The sequence below is a fragment of the Notamacropus eugenii genome, chromosome 5, assembly GCF_028372415.1.
Source record: "Notamacropus eugenii isolate mMacEug1 chromosome 5, mMacEug1.pri_v2, whole genome shotgun sequence".
Lineage (NCBI taxonomy): Eukaryota > Metazoa > Chordata > Mammalia > Diprotodontia > Macropodidae > Notamacropus > Notamacropus eugenii.
The window spans coordinates 255,367,876-255,385,591 of NC_092876.1; the positions used below are offsets into that span (position 1 = coordinate 255,367,876).

The 17,716-nt window shown below is 35.5% G+C and overlaps 1 protein-coding gene across 18 annotated transcripts in view; it reads left to right on the plus strand.

Annotated features, from left to right (window-relative positions):
- Positions 1-17,716, plus strand: part of GULP1 (GULP PTB domain containing engulfment adaptor 1) — a 383,611-nt gene that overhangs the window by 303,606 nt on the left and 62,289 nt on the right. For all 18 annotated transcript variants that reach the window (XM_072612613.1, XM_072612612.1, XM_072612615.1 and 15 more), the window contains one exon: positions 6,595-6,693. In XM_072612613.1, the coding sequence (XP_072468714.1) occupies positions 6,595-6,693 (99 nt within the window). The remainder of the gene's footprint in view (positions 1-6,594; positions 6,694-17,716) is intronic.

A 17,716-nucleotide genomic window follows, 5' to 3' on the forward strand; every position in this document is an offset into this window, starting at 1 on the left:
TTTCTTGGTTGATTAAAAAAAAATCACAGTGGTAAATGTAATTTCCTTCAAGCAAGCACATGGATGTTTACTTTCCTATGAGTTTTACTGAATTATAAAAGACTTAAAAATTCTTACCTTGTTTAGACAAATTTGCAGTTAAATGAAATAAGAATGAGTCAAACTTTTATACATTAAAATTATGCCATTGGTATATTAATACAATGCCCTGAATTTGCTTTCCTGTTTAAATTTACTCTTTTCTTTGAAATTTAACATTTGGGGATTGTAATTAAACTTTTAGAGGCTGTCTAGTCCAACCTCTTTAATTTGAAAACATGGAAAGCCTGGGAGTTTAAACGATATTCTGAAAATCATAGAGGTATTAAGTACTGAATATTAAACTCAGGTCTTTTGACTATACATATAGGATATTAATTTCACCATATGACATTTATTTAAATATAATTTAGTATGATAGAATATATTGTAAAAAAGCATTTTAAAGGCTTTATGTTTTAGGGGGTATTCACATCCATGTGTTATATATATGTTTGGGTATGAAGTTTTAATGCTTCCAAATTTTTCTTGGATATAATTGGATAGAAATCTCTACAGATATAGAAACTGAGACAAAGAAATGGAAATTTATGCAATAATACTAGTAATTCACACAAATTCACAAGATCTAACCTCTAGAGCTGAGAGATCTCAGAAGTCATCTTTTTCAGCCCCCTAAATTGTCAGTAAAACCAAAGCTTTAAAGTTACCAAAGTGCTTTAATAAATTATCTAATAAGATCCAGAATTCATAAGCTTTTTTTTTTTTTTTTGTATCATGGACCCTTTCGGCAATGTGATGAATACTATGGACCCCTTCTCAAAATAACGCTTGTTGCCTGCATTTATAATTGAAGGAAATGATGCTTTTGAGTTAAACATTTATGAAAATAAAAGTACTGTTGGGTATTTGAGGTATTTTTTCAAAAATGCAAATTCACCAATATCCTAGAATCTATCAAACAAAGACCTCAGGTTAACAACATTAGAATTAGATTCTTTTCATAACAACCTTATGAAGTAGGTCATATTCCTCTCCACATTTTTACAGATGAAGAAACTGCAGATCAATGAGATTAAATGACATTCTCAGCCTAATTTGAATCTAGGTCTCTCTTGTCTCCAAGTTTATCATTTTATCTGCCATACCACCTGGTCTCTTTGCAGTTATTCTATGGAGACACAGACCTGAGATTAGAACCTGGGTTTACTAATTTCTAGGCCAGCTTTCCTTATATTCCTCTGATTCTCTTCTGAGATTATTTTTAATTAGTTTGTTATTCTTGACCCACTTTTTAATATTTATCATTAGTTTCTTTCCAGTTTGATATTTTTGTCCAGCTACTAAAATACAATACATAAAATTGTTAGGTATTTCTTGAGTTAAACTCTTCCAGTCATATACTCAAGTAATCATGCTGTGAATTCATTATTAATCTAATAATTCTAGGGTATCCATAGTATTTAGGGCAGCTACGTAGCACAGTAGACAGAGTACTGGGCTTGGAATCAGAAAGACTCATCTTCATGAGTTCAAATCCAGTCTCACACTTTTACTAGCTAGGTGATCCTGAGTAAGTTACTTAACCCTATCTGCCTCAGTTTACTCAAATGAGCTGGAGAAGTAATTGGCAAATCACTCTGGTATCTTTGCCAAGAGAACCCCAAAATAGAGTGATGCTTGACCAAACAACATCCATAGTATTTTACCCAGATTACCTTTCCCAAAAGAGCATTAAAATCTTCTGCATATAATTTTCTCTAATGTAAAGTCAAATTGTAAGAACATTTTAAGATTTAACATGAATACTGTGAGAGAATAAAGAAAGTTTAAGAGAGAATAGTCAGAATTTTTTCAGACTGAAATGGAAAGATGTCAGAGCCTATACAGAAAGTGTCTAAGTAGAAAAGATAGAGAGTAGAAGGGAAAAAGAAAAATGCAAAATATAATGAACTTTAAGGTATAGATAACATTTAGAGAAATTGAAAGAACTTTATGGTTTAAATAGATTGAAAAATACAGTATACTGAAATTTGCAATTATGTGAAAATTACAAATGTATATGTATGTATACATACATGGACATATATATGTATATACATACATAAACACTGACATATATGTATGAGTGTGTATGTAAAACTGCCATCATAGAAACAGAAAATAAAATTTCTACTTCATCATTTGAAAGGAGCAGTGTTGTATAAAGAAAAAAGAAATGAATTCTGAATCAAGAGATTGGGCTTCTCTCCCTAATTCTGTGACCTTGGGCAAGTTTCATAAACTTTCTGGGTCTCAGTTTCCTCATCTACAAAATGAAGAGGTGAAAATTGATAGTCTCTTTCAAACTGTCAGTGATTCTAATATAAAGCAGAAAACGATTGGTGAAACCAATTAATTTGTTATTCATTTATCTACCTGAGCAGAAAAGGGGAAAAAAAATCTAAGTAGCTAAGTTTAATTACAGTGACTGTTCTGGAGCCAATTCTTAGAAACTCCAAAAGGTTACCCAGTGACTTGCCAAAGGTCACTGTAATGCTCATGGCTTGAGATGTAAAAAGAACTTCCTGAGTTGTTGCTTATTTTTTTCCTTAGGAAATGGCTCATTAGAATAGCCCTTTAGAGCCATGCTTAAAATATCTGTGAAGTAATCAAGAGTTGATTGGCTCAGACACATTGAGGTAATATTAGAGAAAATGATTTATTAGGTCAGTATTCCTATATGAAAACTCAAGTTGTCTTCATTGCACCAGTATAGAAAGGGAAAATCATAAAGGAAAAGAAAAACAAATCCATCTGCATTCTTTGAGAGGGACTTTGGTGCCAGTGCAGACAGAAGATCTACATTAGAGTAAAACCAAGGATCTTACAGAAAAATCTCTTTCAAAATACCTGTGGGTATTTTATAGGTACTGCATCCAAAAAAGTACTTAGGCCAACCAATCATTCAGGAAAAAAAAATCAACCACCTCAAATGGAGAAAACAAAACAAAACTCATAAGTCCCGTGTTCTCCATTCCCCCAATGAGGGATTCCAAAGCATAGCAACTCTACCATCTATTTTAATCTGCATGACTTTGGACAATTCCCTTTACATCCTCAGGTATAAATATTTTGGGAGGGAGAGCATAAGGAGGGATCATACTAGATGATTTTAAAGATGCCTTTCAGCTCTAAATCCTAAATTCTATAATCTGTGTCTATTATTACATTATGCAGCAGCAATGAGCAAAAGTTTGTTGGGTACACAATTAAACTGTAACTTAATTCTCATACTTTTACTATAAAATGTGTAATTATATTTCCCCTGAATTAAAAGTTATATGAGCAGAGTACAAGAGTATAACATAGTGACTATAGAATGCCTCTCCCAGTGAACTATACTGTAAATAAGGGGAGAGAGAGAGAGAAAGAGAGAGAGTCAGAGAGAGAGAGAGAGAGAGAGAGAGAGAGAGAGAGAGAGAGAGAGACTGGAGGGAACATTAAGCAGTCAACTAGGTCAGCCACAAAATGGTTATTACATACTTCAGAGTTGTTGTGAGAGTGTGTGTGTTTATATGTGTGTATGCATAAGTATTTATACACATATATGTGTGTGCAAACATATACTTATATAGCAATTGGAATGTTGGGCCTGGCATCAGGAAGACTTAATTTCAAATGCAACCTAAGACACTGACTGGCTGCATGATCCTAGGCAAGTCACTTAATCTCTGTTTGCCTTAGTTTTTTCACTGCTACAATGGGGATAATAATAGTACATACCTCCCAAGGTTGTTGTGAGGGTCAAATAAGAAAATAATTGTAAAGTACTTCTTAACACAGGCCCTGGCACATAGTAAGCACTTTATAAATGTCAGCTACTTTACTGTATTATTGTTATTATTCTAAGGCCATAATTTGCAAAGCACATGCCAGCCTTCTTGGGTAAAGGGCATTTACACATCCAAGAATTCTAAGACTGTTGGGTTCCCAGGTTCAGCCTGTATCCCAATCTTATTACCAGAAAATCTTCATAAGGAGAGGGGCATGATGGACAGAGAGCTCTCCTGGGAGTCAGGAAGACCTGGGGTCGAAGTTCTGTCTCTAAATTATCCTGCTTGTGTGATGGTGGGCAAATAACTTAACCTCACAGTGTCTCAGGAGAGTGTGCAGATTTGCATTGTGGGGGAATTCCCTATCCTGATAAAGTCATTGATCTATTCCAGGAAAAAAAGAAAAGAAAGCTATCCTGAAGATTCTAAAAGGGAATAAAAGGTGCTTCTCCTTTAACGGTATTCTTTCTGTCTGTAGAAAAAAAGGAGCATCTAATAGGCGCGGTGCATACATAGAGTGCTGGACCTGGAGTCAGGAAGACTCTTCTTCCTGAATTCAAATCAGGCCTTAGACACTTACTAGTTGTGTGATCCTGGGCAAGTCATTTAGTCCTATTTGTCTCAATTTCCTCATCGGTAAAATGAGCTAGAAGAGAAATGGCAAGCCACTCTGGTATCTTTACCAAGAAAACCTAAATGGGGTCAGGAGGAGTCTGACAAGACTGAAAAAAGGATTGAAAAACAAGATACTCTATGCATAAAAATTGCTGATTGTTCTATAATAGAAAAAAACCCTACAGATTTCACCCTGGGTGTTTACTACCTTGATGAGATGTTAGGAATACTAACTAGTAGATCTTGGAACTCTGGAACGGAAAAAATATTAATGTTTTTGAAAATGTTTTCTTTAATTCAGCTGCCATTATCAATATCAGAATTTTATAATTTGCAGGGTGTAATAATAATAATGACAGTTTTTTTTTGTTATTCACATTTACGTATCACTTTACCATTTCAAAAACATTTTCATCAAAAAGGACAGAGTCATAAATAGTTAAGTATTTTCTTAATTTTGCTAGTAAGGAAACCAAAGTTGAACAAGATTAAGTGACTTCCTCATAGTTACGGGTTCATAGGATCATAGATGAAGTACCAACACAGGATCTCATAAACCATGTAGTCTTTAACCATCTCATTTTACAGATGAAGAAACAAAGGCCCAGGAATCTGAAGTGAATCTTGTAAAAAGTGTCTAACCTGGGATTCAAGTCCTAGTCTCTCTACTCTAAAACCAGAGCTCTTTCCCATTACAGTGTAGATGAGGCAGGGGTCTAAGAAGAGTAGAAATCTGACACTGTTAATTATTATTTAAATTAGTTCAGAATAGCCCAAATTCAGTGCATCAAATAATCTAGATGTTTAGCCTAAACCATAGTGGTAATCATTCCCCTTCATCCCTTTCAATATAACATTTTACACTATGTAATGATAATCACTTCCCCTCTCCTCCCTTTCACTCTGGCTATGGTGGTATGTTTTGTTTAGTGGGGTGGGGTGGTTGACACAAAGACCTGGCATTTTCTTCCTGATTTCTCCCCTAAAAAATGTTGATATCCTTCATAATGGCAAAAATGTCAGTGTTTTATCCTTATGCAGCAAACATCTGGTGTTCTATAGGGACCAAAAAAGTCCAAAATCATAGAAAAGTATATTGATCTTTTTCACTTGCCATTCTGAACAGTAAGAAAGAGCTTCTTACTCAATTTTTTTCATGTGTGTGGTGGGAATAATAATAATCATTAATTATAATAAGAATAAAAGTTTTTATTTACTTTATTGGGAGTTTGAAGAATTCTTTTGTGATGTATAAAAAGTTTGAGACCCAGTTTCTGAGTAATTCATCATCTTATTAATTGTGCTAGGGTATGATTAATAAAAGGGGTCAGTAACACTTTTAAATGCTAAAGACCCCTCACCTGAACCTACTCAATGTTTATATGCCCTTGGAAGAGTGGGTGTTCCTGAAGATGCAAGCAACTCTAATTAGTTAACAATTAATGACAAGAATGAGTATGATGATGAGAGGTAGACCTGTTCTAATGGGGGCTGGGGGATATGATTTTGATTATGTCACTTGCTTCTAAATCACCCCCAACCTTGGGTAATATAGAAAAATGATAAAGACCCCCCCCCCAAAAAAAAAAAACCCTGCCTGAGTGGAACACAATGGGATGGAATTCACCTTAGATTAAATTCTTTGCAAGATTTTCTACTTGGATGGGGAAACAAATCTAGATATGATAGTGTAGGTGGAGTGAATTTTTGGGAAAGATCAGGAATCTCCCCAATAATTTATTATTTAATAATAATTTCTCTTACTTTGCAATGATTGTGGTTTAGCATATAGAAAATCACCTTCCACCCTTTATCAGTTGGGGAATGACTCAGTCAGAGAGGGGGATGCCTATATGTATGTCTTTCCTTTCACTTCAGTCTGCCTTATAGAATTAACAAGATGATTATTACTTGTTTTGTATTTAGGTACAAATAAGAAGATTAAAAAGTGTGTGAATAGCCAGCAAAGACATCATATAAATCCAGTCCTTTTAATTGGTTGAAAAAGATGAAAAAAAAAACCCAGCAAAAAAGCCTAAATTATAGATTTAAAATATTTAGATGTTGATGTTTTGACTCTTAAAAAGAGAAATAAAATGATTTTCAATTCTCTTCATTCTTTTAGTTTGCAAGACATATCAAGAAATCTGAAGGCCAGAAAACTCCTAAAGTTGAATTACAAATATCAATTTATGGGGTAAAAATTCTAGAACCAAAAACAAAGGTAAGAAGTTTTAATGATTTAAGAAGGACTATTGTCTTCATTGTAAGGGTTTACTTGCCTGTGTAATTGATTTCACACTGTTCTCCCTTTCATGCTCTACAATTTAGCCAAACCAGTCCACTGCACGTTCCCTGCACTCTACCCTATAACAACTAAGAGCCTTTGCTTACGTGGTCCCTGGAACAGTCTCCCTCCCCTCTGCCTCCTAGTGCTTTTCTCATTCCCTCATTTATTAGTACTTTTCCCTCAGTAATTCATTTGTATTGGTTTTGCACATAAATTTTATTTACCTCTCCTGTATATAATTATTTTCTTTTCCTTGCTAGAATGTAAACTTCTCAAGGGAAAAAAAAAATTGGTTTCGTTTGTCTCTCTGTCCCCAGAGTTGAATGCATTACACATTGCCATGCAGACAGAAAACACATTTTTTACTGAACTGAATTTTGATTGATTATATCCTTTGGTTGGGTTGCCATGACTTGTTTTAGTCCCCTAGTAAAAGAATGAACACTGCTACCATAAATTTCCTAGCTAATTCTTATTTCTTGACTTAAAGAATCTTTAAAATGCAAACAGTACAGTTTCAGTAGTTATTCTGGGTCTTGTCATTCCTAAGTCTGTTTTTGGAATTCAACTGCACTGTTCAGGGAATCTGGAGGCCAGTGTTTTGCCTTGATTATTAATTTAAAGAAAGGTATAACCAAGAGCTATTTAATTAAGCCTTTTAAAGTTTCATAAACATTTTCTGCAAAAAAAAAAAAAGCCAGTCACAAATACCTAAGTATTTAACTTCTGGTTTCTGCATTTTTATGTATAGAACCAAAGAGTACATTACTTCTTGAATTTTAGATCCTTCAATCTGCATATACAATCCTACAAAAATATTTGAAAATCCAACGAGTGAAATTTCTCTTTCCATTTTTTGAAAAGCAGTTTGTTAATTTGGGCTTTCACGGACAGTGCAGACTCACTGAAACAGGACTTAGCACAGACATCTGATTGGCTTTAACCATAATTCTGTTCACAGCTACCAAAAGATCGACCAGTCCTACTGTAACTCTCTTAGTAGCAGGATTTATAAGTGTGCACTGCTATTCTCAGTGAAAAGTTTTGAAAGACTCCCAAGGAAACTGTAGGAACAAAAGAGTAAATATAATTAAAGTTTTTCTTCTAAAAAAGGTATATCTATGTGCATACAGACACATACACATATATACATACATACATACATACATACTAGGATTTGCAATAGAGTGAGATAGCCATTAAATCTTTAAAATGATAACATTAAAATTCAAATTCTTCACAAGCTACCAAACCGAGTATTTGCTAGAATTTGACCAGATATTATGTCTGTCTTATGCAAATTTTCTATCCCTGTCTATTAGCATAGTCATTACTCTGCATATACAAATGTTTAGTTTTTGACATATTGTATTGTAATGCTTGCTCCTTTTCCTTTCAGTCTTTTGTTTTTTACTTTTCCTCACTTTTCCCCTTTCCTTTTCTTCCTTCCTTCCTTCTTCCTTTTCTGTAAAGCTCTGTAAAATTATGAAGATATTTCATGTGTAACTTGTGACATCTTTTTCTTGAACATTTATGCTACTAGGTTAAATTGATAAAAACATGTATTAGTGATAAATATAACTATGGAGATAAAGTTTTGAAGATACCTTTATTTAGTGATCTGCAAAATATCAGTCTCAAGAGAACAATACAGTCAGGAGAGGGCTCTCCAAAGAAGAGGGATTTCCTAGCACTGGAGAGACTCTCCATATACTCCTTATGGAACATAATATAAAAATCACATTGAGCACAAAAAGACTACAGGGTTACTTGAATGAGGTCATAGCCAATCAAAAGAAATTGCATCCACATAGGAAGAAAAAAGGGGATATTGCATTGCTTAGATATTTGTATGTCATTTCAGGGACAATCCATTGAGTTAGTCTGTTGGCACATATTTCTTAAGTACTCAAGGTGGATAATAACTAGGCTGGGAATTAAATAGAAAGAAGAGATCATTCTAACTTGTATTTGGGAAGTTATTGTGCTTTTGATGATTCAAAAAGGCTCATGGCTACAGAAAAACATCTTTTCTATACCTAGCTTCTCCCAAGGGTGCTCTATGCTAAAGAGGTCAAACATGCGCATTGTAAGCCCCCAACACTTCCAAGTTCAGCCCAAACTAGTTTAAAATGTAACTGGGATATACTTAACAAAATTAATGAAAATATAACAAAACACAGTTCATATCATACTTTAAAACTAAGTCAATAGGCAGCCCACAATGGATGTGTATATATGTGTGTGTGTGTGTGTGTGTGTGTGTGTGTGTGTACATACATATATATATATTTGCATTTGTATGTTTGATGAATTTTAGTGTAAGGTGGATTGTAGTGTGTGTGAAGTGAATTTTTGTAATTATTTCTTAGAGTTCAGCTTCCCAGGATCCATAGCCATAACAAGCTATTGTTCCCAGGTACTAGATATGTAAGTTCCACAGTTGTGGTTCAAAATCTCTCTACCACACTTATGCAGCATTATATAATGATAAATGATGTAAACATCCACTGCAGCTACTCAGTGAGATGCAAGGATGAGGTGATATAAACTTGTGAGGTTATTGCTGGCAATATGCCTTCTTTGTCTGCTGCCTGATAAAGCAGGTGGGCGTTGGTCAGTGAATGGGGAATCTTAGGGTTGAGTGCACAAGCTGGAATGCTATGCATACCTTGATCGGCCCCCATCAAGGCTTGGGGGAATCTGTGTTTGCCTCAACTGGCCTCCATTGAGGTTTGAGGGGATTTAGGGGATGCACAAGCTGTGTCTGTCCTGACTGACCCCATTGAGATGTAAAGGCAGTTGCCATCCCTTCTCACTGGCCCTTGCAAGAAGGGTGATGAGGGAATGCTGTAGAAGTTGTGCTCCCATTATCAGCAATCCTCTTCTGAGAAAGCTAGATTAGAATGAAGTAAGATTATTAACTCCTTCTTAGTGTCTTTTGTAGTCTGACCAAATCAAGAATGAACCAGTTCTAGCAGCCCTCCTGTGTGCTGTGTTTATCTGTTTTACAACATTCTAGAGGCCCCCATTTCTATTTGAGGCTGATACCATTGCTCCTGTGCTACAGATCATAAAACATCACTATTCCAGACATATGAAAATTACTGGTCCCTCAAAGGACTGTGGAAATGTACACAATGGATATAAGTAGCCTGTATCATTGATTTGCATGAAGCCTAAAATTCAATCTACTTCAATCAGTTCAATGTTTTACTTTTTTAAAATAAAATAATAATTAGTGTAATAAAATATTATAAATAAATAAAATAATATAATAAATAAAATAGAATTCAATTAAAATTAAAGTTTAAATTTTTTAAAACTCATAATAAAAACCCATAGAATCAAATGTATAAAACACAATTCCTCTCCCAAAGCCAGAAACTACTAGACAAAGCATTTCACGGGTAATTCATGCTCCAGAAAATATTTCTGACCCTCTTTCTGCCCTTAGACCAAACCTTGTACTTGTTTTTATCTTCAAGATGGGAATTGCTTCTACAGGGGGTATTAGAATATGTTTTTAGTAAACAGATTGCTTGTTAGAACAGCCTTGGACCTCTGGCCCTCACAGATCCATTGCACCATATGAAGATTAGCAACCTGGACAAGGATATTACTAAAGATGACTTAAGTATAAGGAAAGAGATATCAGTAAAGGATAGGGGTGACTAGAGAAGCAGGTGGTCCAGTCATGACATTAGAAGCAATGCTAACAAATGGACAACTGAGTGCTATACTGTTTCCCAAAGTATTCTGAGTAAAACAGCAATAGAAGATGTATGGAATGATTTAAATAAGAATCACTCAGGGTGAGAAAGCCTGTAGGGAAGGTGGTCTGTAACGTTATCATCTCTATGCAGAAGAATCGCAGATTTGTTGGTCTAGTTCAAAGTCTCTTTCCTGACCCCCGCCCCCCATTATCTCTTAGACATTTTAAACTGTGGCTCAGACATCTCAAACTCAAATTGTCTAAAACTGATTATCTTTCCCACAAACCTTCCCAGCTTACTACCATCCTTCAAGTTGCCTAGGTTCACAATCTTTATTTTTTCCAGAATCAACTTTTAAAGTCTTAGTCTGTTTCCACATAATCAACACTCCATAACCTATCCCCATGCCTTTTCAAAGGCAGCCTTATATGCTATAAAGGTCTCTCTCCCAACTTCCAATTGTTAGAATCCTTAACTTCCTTGAAGACTTGGCCTAAATACCTCCTTTTATAGGAAGCCTCACATTCCCTGCTCTGAGTGCCATCCCCTCTAAATTATTCTTCCTCTACATTTATCTTGTGATGAATATATCTTGTCTCCTACATTACAAGGCAAGATCCTTGAGGAGAGAAATTATATTTATTTTTTCTTTGTTTCATATACTTGCCACAATGCCTGGCCCATAGTAGATATTAAATAAATATTGGTTGATTAATTGATTGATAGGGAAAAGTATACACACAAATGAGATCATGAATCCATTGCCATAATGCACCAAGGTACCTAATCAAATCATGTCAGAAATGAGCATAGAATCTCATAGTTGTTAGTACCTGCAATGGTCATTTTACTCAATACATGAATATATTTGAATAAAAATCTATTCTATAATATGCTAATACTGCCCAACAGTGATTTTGCAAGAATCAAGGCAAATAAATTTCTACTAGTCCTTATTAAATGAGCTCCATCATTGGCCAAAAGCATTGTTGTTGTTATTCTATCATGTTTGACTCTTTGTGACCTCATGGACCATAATAGCCAATGCTGCCTGTGGGATTTTCTTGGCAAAGATATTGGAGTGATTTGCCATTTCCTTCTCCAGCATATTAAGGCAAATAGAGGTTAAGTGGCTTGTTGAGGATCACACAGCTAGTAAGCTTCTGAGGTCACATTTGAACTCAGGTCTTCCTGATTCCAAGCCCAGTACACTATCCATTGAACAACCTAGCTGCCTGGCCAAAACCCTATCATATTTTAGTTTAAAATTATCATCAAGAAATCCAAATCCCATTCTGACAGTCTTTTTGCTTGTTGTAAAAGCAAGGACCCCCGACATACACAGGATAGCCTGCTGTACAGGTTCTTAGATCTGCCTTACTAAGAGGAAAGCAACTTTTGAGGTGTCAACAATCACTTTAATCAAGCACATGTATCATTCACTTAGGGGGAAAAAGTCAGCACTGTGAACTTCAGAGAAAATACAGAGAAATCAAAATCAACAGACAGGGCTTCCAACTGCCTGACAGATCAACAGACAGATAAGTGTCTGACTACACATACGTAGTTACCAGAGAGAGAAGCATCAACATCTGGGTTTTCAAAGTTGAGGGTGCTCCTTAGCAGCTGCCCAGAGTCTCCTCTGGCCAAACAAACATGTCCAATGAGTCACACCCAAAGTAAAACCTCACTTCAGAGGATTTATACACTTTCCAGAGCCTGAGGGCATCACGACCCTTGAGAACCAGTTCCTCATGAGAAAATTAACAAATTTTCTCCCCTAATTGAGCTTTCCTTAATAGGCAGGCCCATTAATGGGTGGGGAAGATCTTTAAACTCTCATAGTTACCATTACACTTGTTTACTTATTAAATCTGCCATTCTTTTGTCAAGTCTTTTCCTTCAATTGTCTGCAATAAATAAAACATTACCTATTACCCTATAGTCTTCAGTTTCTTGCCCAAGATTTGGGGGGTTTTTTTTTTGTTTGTTTTTTTAGGAATTCTTTCTCAATATCTCTAATACCCACATAAGTCAAGAGAGTGGCTATTAATCATTTGGTTTGACAAGTCCTGGTAGGTTCTCTATCATGTCCTAGTTACATACCTTAAGAAGGGAGAGCTTTTCTATTCTTCAAATAACCCCTTTTTCTGCTTTACCTCTCAAGCCCACCCCCCAACTCTACCATGAATATCACCAACTGCTACCTCATTATTTTATTCTTGGACTTTTCTGCTTGGCCTCTCCCCCAGAAGCACTTGAAGATCCATGTTAACATTACAATCTCAGGATTCCTCCTCAGATAGTGCAACTATCTTTTCTTGGATAAGAGCTTCATCTTTGTCATGTATACTGTTACCCCATCACCTGCCCTGCCCATAATTTATATCTGAATCAAAGGACATGAGGCCATCAAGCCATTTGAAGAAGTTCAATGCCCTAAATCCTCATCACTTGGAATTATATCTCTAATTTGTTGTCTACTTTACCTTTATGTCTCTGGTTGCCCTGGTATACCTCTCACTTGGCATTGTTCCTGTATTTCTGCCTGCCACCTACTAAAGTGAGATAGTGTCTATAACCTATGAACCTTAAAGCACCAGATAAATAATCCACTTGGTCTTTCCTCAGGTCCTCCTCTATACACCTCATATTATACCTTCTCTGCCTTTGTATTACAGCACAGGTATTTGATGTTTATTCCTGTTACCCTTCTCACAATAAATTATTCTCCTTATCTGTAATTCTGTTATAGATAAGTAGAAATTAGCTTTCAGGAAGGCAGAAGGAGACTTCTCTTACCTTCTCCTTTCACCAGATGAACTATGAAGTTTTTGGCTGTTGTGGTTATTCAGTTATTTCAGTCATGCCTGACTTTTCATGATCCCATTTGGGGTTTTCTTGGCAACGATACTGGAGTGGTTTGCCATTTCCTTCTCCAACTCATTTCAAAGATGAGGAAACTGAGGCAAACAGGGTTAAGTGACTTGCCCAGGGTCACACAGGTAAGTAAGTGTCTGAGGCCTGATTTGAACTCAGGAAGATGAGTCTTGTTGACTCCAGGCCAGCCATGATGTCCATTGTACCACCTAGCTGTCCTTCATCATAGGATCATAGGATATAGTGCTAAAAGGGAACATACAATATGAAAGAGGAAAAAAAAAACAAACAACTGAGGCTCAGATGTCCAGGGTCACCTAGGAATAAGTCAAAGAACCAGGTCTCCAAGGTAGGTCTTCTGATTGAAAATTCAGTCTTCTGTTCACTATGTAAGAATAATCTATCAGTCTTCTCCTAGAATTCCACCTCAGGTATATACAATATACCTGACTAATACAATATACAGACTAATACCTTGTAAGACAAATATTCTATAGTCCTTTTGTGTGTACTTGGGCCTTTCATTTGTGTGCTCATATTCTGCTGAAATGGATTCTGTTAAATTTTTTGGAAGTCTTTTAAAATATTTTTTAATTATAAAAATTTAATCGTTAAATTATTAACTATATAATTTTTAAATATTTTAAAAATTGCTACAGGCCTCTTCCATATACAATCTTCTCTTTCCTATTTCTTTCCTATTTTAACATAATGTACCTTAGAATCAGGGTAACTTCCCTGCTTATTATCCTATCTCTCTGTCAGTACACACAACTTTAAAAAATAATTGTAGATTTCAGTGATCCATGATTTCTTCATTGTGAAATCTCAGTTTTCAATAATTACTAGTAATTTATTATTTTTTCCTCTTATTTTTTATTGACTCAAACCATAACTGTTTCCTCCTTTTCAATTTCTCTTTTTCTCTGTCTCTCTGTCTCTCTCTCTGTCTCTGTCTCTCTGTCTCTGTCTCTGTCTCTCTGTCTCTCTGTCTCTCTGTCTCTCTGTCTCTCTCTCTGTCTCTGTCTCTCTGTCTCTGTCTCTGTCTCTCTGTCTCTCTCTCTGTCTCTGTCTCTCTCTGTCTCTCTCTCGGTCTCTCTCTCTCTCTCTGTCTCTGTCTCTCTGTCTGTCTGTCTGTCTGTCTGTCTCTCTCTCTCTCTCTCTCTTTTCCTCTCTCTCCCTCCCTTTCTCTCAACCCCCACTCCTCCCACACCACTCCAGGACTGGCCTAAGGTAAATGCAATTTTCCCTTGATGCTTTCATCATAAACTTTGGAAAAGGAACTCTGTTGAGTGATAACGATGCGCGTTTGCATCCTTTTCTGAAGCCCTCAACTGACTAGCTGAACTACTTGTATGTAGCGCCAATGCGATATTCATAGTGCCTACGGTGGCCATGAATATCCCTGTGCAATTCTGAATCACGAAATACCACAGATTTTCCACATGGAAGGCAGAAGAAGAACATTTATTTAGAGACCAGAAGGCCAAATCTATCACAGTAATAAAAATCTATACACAATAACAATGCAAAGAACAGCACCATCCCCAAACCATCCCCCTTCTGGGTTTCCCACCCACCAGGTCCATTAAACAAATCGCAAGCCGGCTCTCTTAAACTTTACTGTTTTCCAATTTGCAGTCCGGGAGTCATCATTCTGCCCAGAGGTACACTCTTTTTAGTATGAGATGGCACCTGGCCAACCTTCTATTCTTCTTGCATGTGTGATGAACTTGGATACAATGTTTCAGAGTGATCAGCAGGGACAGCTCCTACCTCCCTGCTCAGTCTAAAATCAAGCCTCTTTCCTGGATACATTTTATACAGTTCATCTGTAACTCTACCTCTTCCTGTTCCACCCATTCAGCAAACTCCTCCCACCACAGGCTCCATGTAACTCAGACTCATGTAACTCAGGCTTCCATGTGACCTGGGCAGGTTACATGGGCCTATTAATGTATGAAAATTTTCTTGACTAATTGTGACTAATTTTTTGACTAATATGATATGCTGCAGTTTATGTTCATTCCCAGGCTGTGATTTTTATGTGATAACTATTAAAGAAATACCAATTCCAAGTATTGTTTGAAATTGCTTTTTATCAAAGAGATTCAGAACATTTTAAAATAAATAAACTTAAAATGCAAGATTTTTCAATTTTATTGTAAATTCTGTTGTCAATTTCTTTCTGGAAAACATAACCTAATAATTAATGCCTAAAGACTAAGAATTTTATGAGACTGAACTCATTCTAATAGCAATACTATCTTTTATGATTGTCACTGTAGAAGAAGAGACATTATCTTGCAAACTGGCATCTTAAATATTTTCCTCATCAATTTTTTTTAAAGAAATTTTTAGTTCAGTGGAAGTTACTATGATCTATTTGATTTCTCAGTACTATTTCTGATGAAATCACTTTTTGGAACACCCTCATTTTAATCGAATAACCATATCTTCTATCTAATAATTGCCTTATAAAATATTATATATTTATTGAAGGTACTATTAAGAAATTCATTTTAATTCTTATGTCACATTTTTATGAAAGTAATAATTTTAAAGAGCAAATGAATTCAACGTTTGGGTTTGCATGGGATATACACATATGAATCCCATCTAAATTCTCCTTCCTTTTTTTGGTCCAAACCTATTATTTCATTTCTGTTGTAAACTTCAAGCATAGAAGCCTCCCTAACTGATAGAGTGCAGCAACTTATCTGAATTTATAGTCTTAGAGAGTTGCTTAACCCACTGAAAGGTTAAGGGCTATACTCACAATACAAATTCCTAGTTAGGGACCTGAGTAGCACCTCCTTGAGAAACTTTACCCAAGTTTATGGAATATTCAGTATACATCTATTTTTTTCTCAGAGTGTTAAACTGTTATCTTGGTAATAGTTATTGCCCAAACAAGTCTGAGGTCTTAGCAATCACTATTTTAAATAATTCTGTCTTTTCATTTTCTTACATAGAAGAGTAGATGGGGGGGAAATGGTACAGATAATATCTGTCCAATGGACCAGCTCATTGTCTCTGCTACCAGTCTACCCTACATTCCTCATATTTTCTTTATAGATTAAAAAAAGGCCAAAGCCATGTATATGTACATATACCCACATATGCAGTGTGTATTTTATGTACATATTTATGTAGACATGTCTTTACATACAGTAATGCACATGCATATGTTTAAGTCACTTGAAGAATTAATTACTAAAATTATGATTTACTCATATAAAATGCTATGTCTATTCTAACAACTGTTACAGAAGCTGTTGTGAACATGATTCTATGGTGCAAACCCAGAGGCTGATCCAGGGCAGTTTGGGTTAACCCTTTGTAGTTAGACTGAATTGAAAGCCAGTCATAGAAATTTGGGGGCAGGAGAGCAGCAGGACTGCTCTCTATGTTAAGCTGGAGGCCTCTGAGGGCAGCCTTTTACCTCTCTGTAGATTGCTTTAACCTGGGGGCACCGAATATGTTTATTATGGAAAAAGGAGGCAAATTTTGTTCATCGTACCTCTGATTAATAAAATGATTATCTGAAACCCTGGGCTCTTTAGTGACCCTTTTTTTTTTTTTTTTTTTTTTTTTTACCAGACATACAATTCGTGTTGCTTTAGGAGCCTTGTATTTTATAACCTAGTAATGATATTTTATATGAAAGGACATAATTGAGATAGTGTCCTAAATGAGTAAACATCTCATAAGTATTTTTAAATAAAAAAGCACATGACTCTGAGCTTTGAGTTTAGATAGTCAGGCAACGAGCATTTATGAAGAGCTTACTATGTGCCAGGCATTCTGCTGCCAAGCCCTGGGGATACAAAGTAAAGCAAAAGATAGTCCTTGATCTTAAGGAGTTCACACCTTTGAGGTAAATAAGTTAAATGATATAATTTATTATAGTTGTTCAATTTTGTTTTAATGTATATCTATTGTAATTTAAAATAGTATATTAAATGCTATTTAATACAATGTATTATCAACAGAATAAATTTACTATGTGTACCTAGTCAATACATTCTAACAGTTGTCATTTTTTTCTTATTAATATAGAGTCAGCCTGTTTCAGCTTATCCTTGAAAAGAGTTATAAGGATATTAGACTTGACATGATGTATTTCCTTTCTTCTCGGTTCATTTCTCCCCTCATAGTCTTGGTAGAGGAAATTATTGTGTAACTGTCATCAAGACTGCCTTATCTCATAGGCTGGAAGATGAGATATAATTTTAACTATCTTGGACATTCTTTTATTCAGGTTTAAGGGATTTTGCTATTTCTCTTTTGAACTAATTATAATTTCTAAGCATTACTAGGATTGAGGACTCAGCCTAATTAGTTATTATGGACAAACA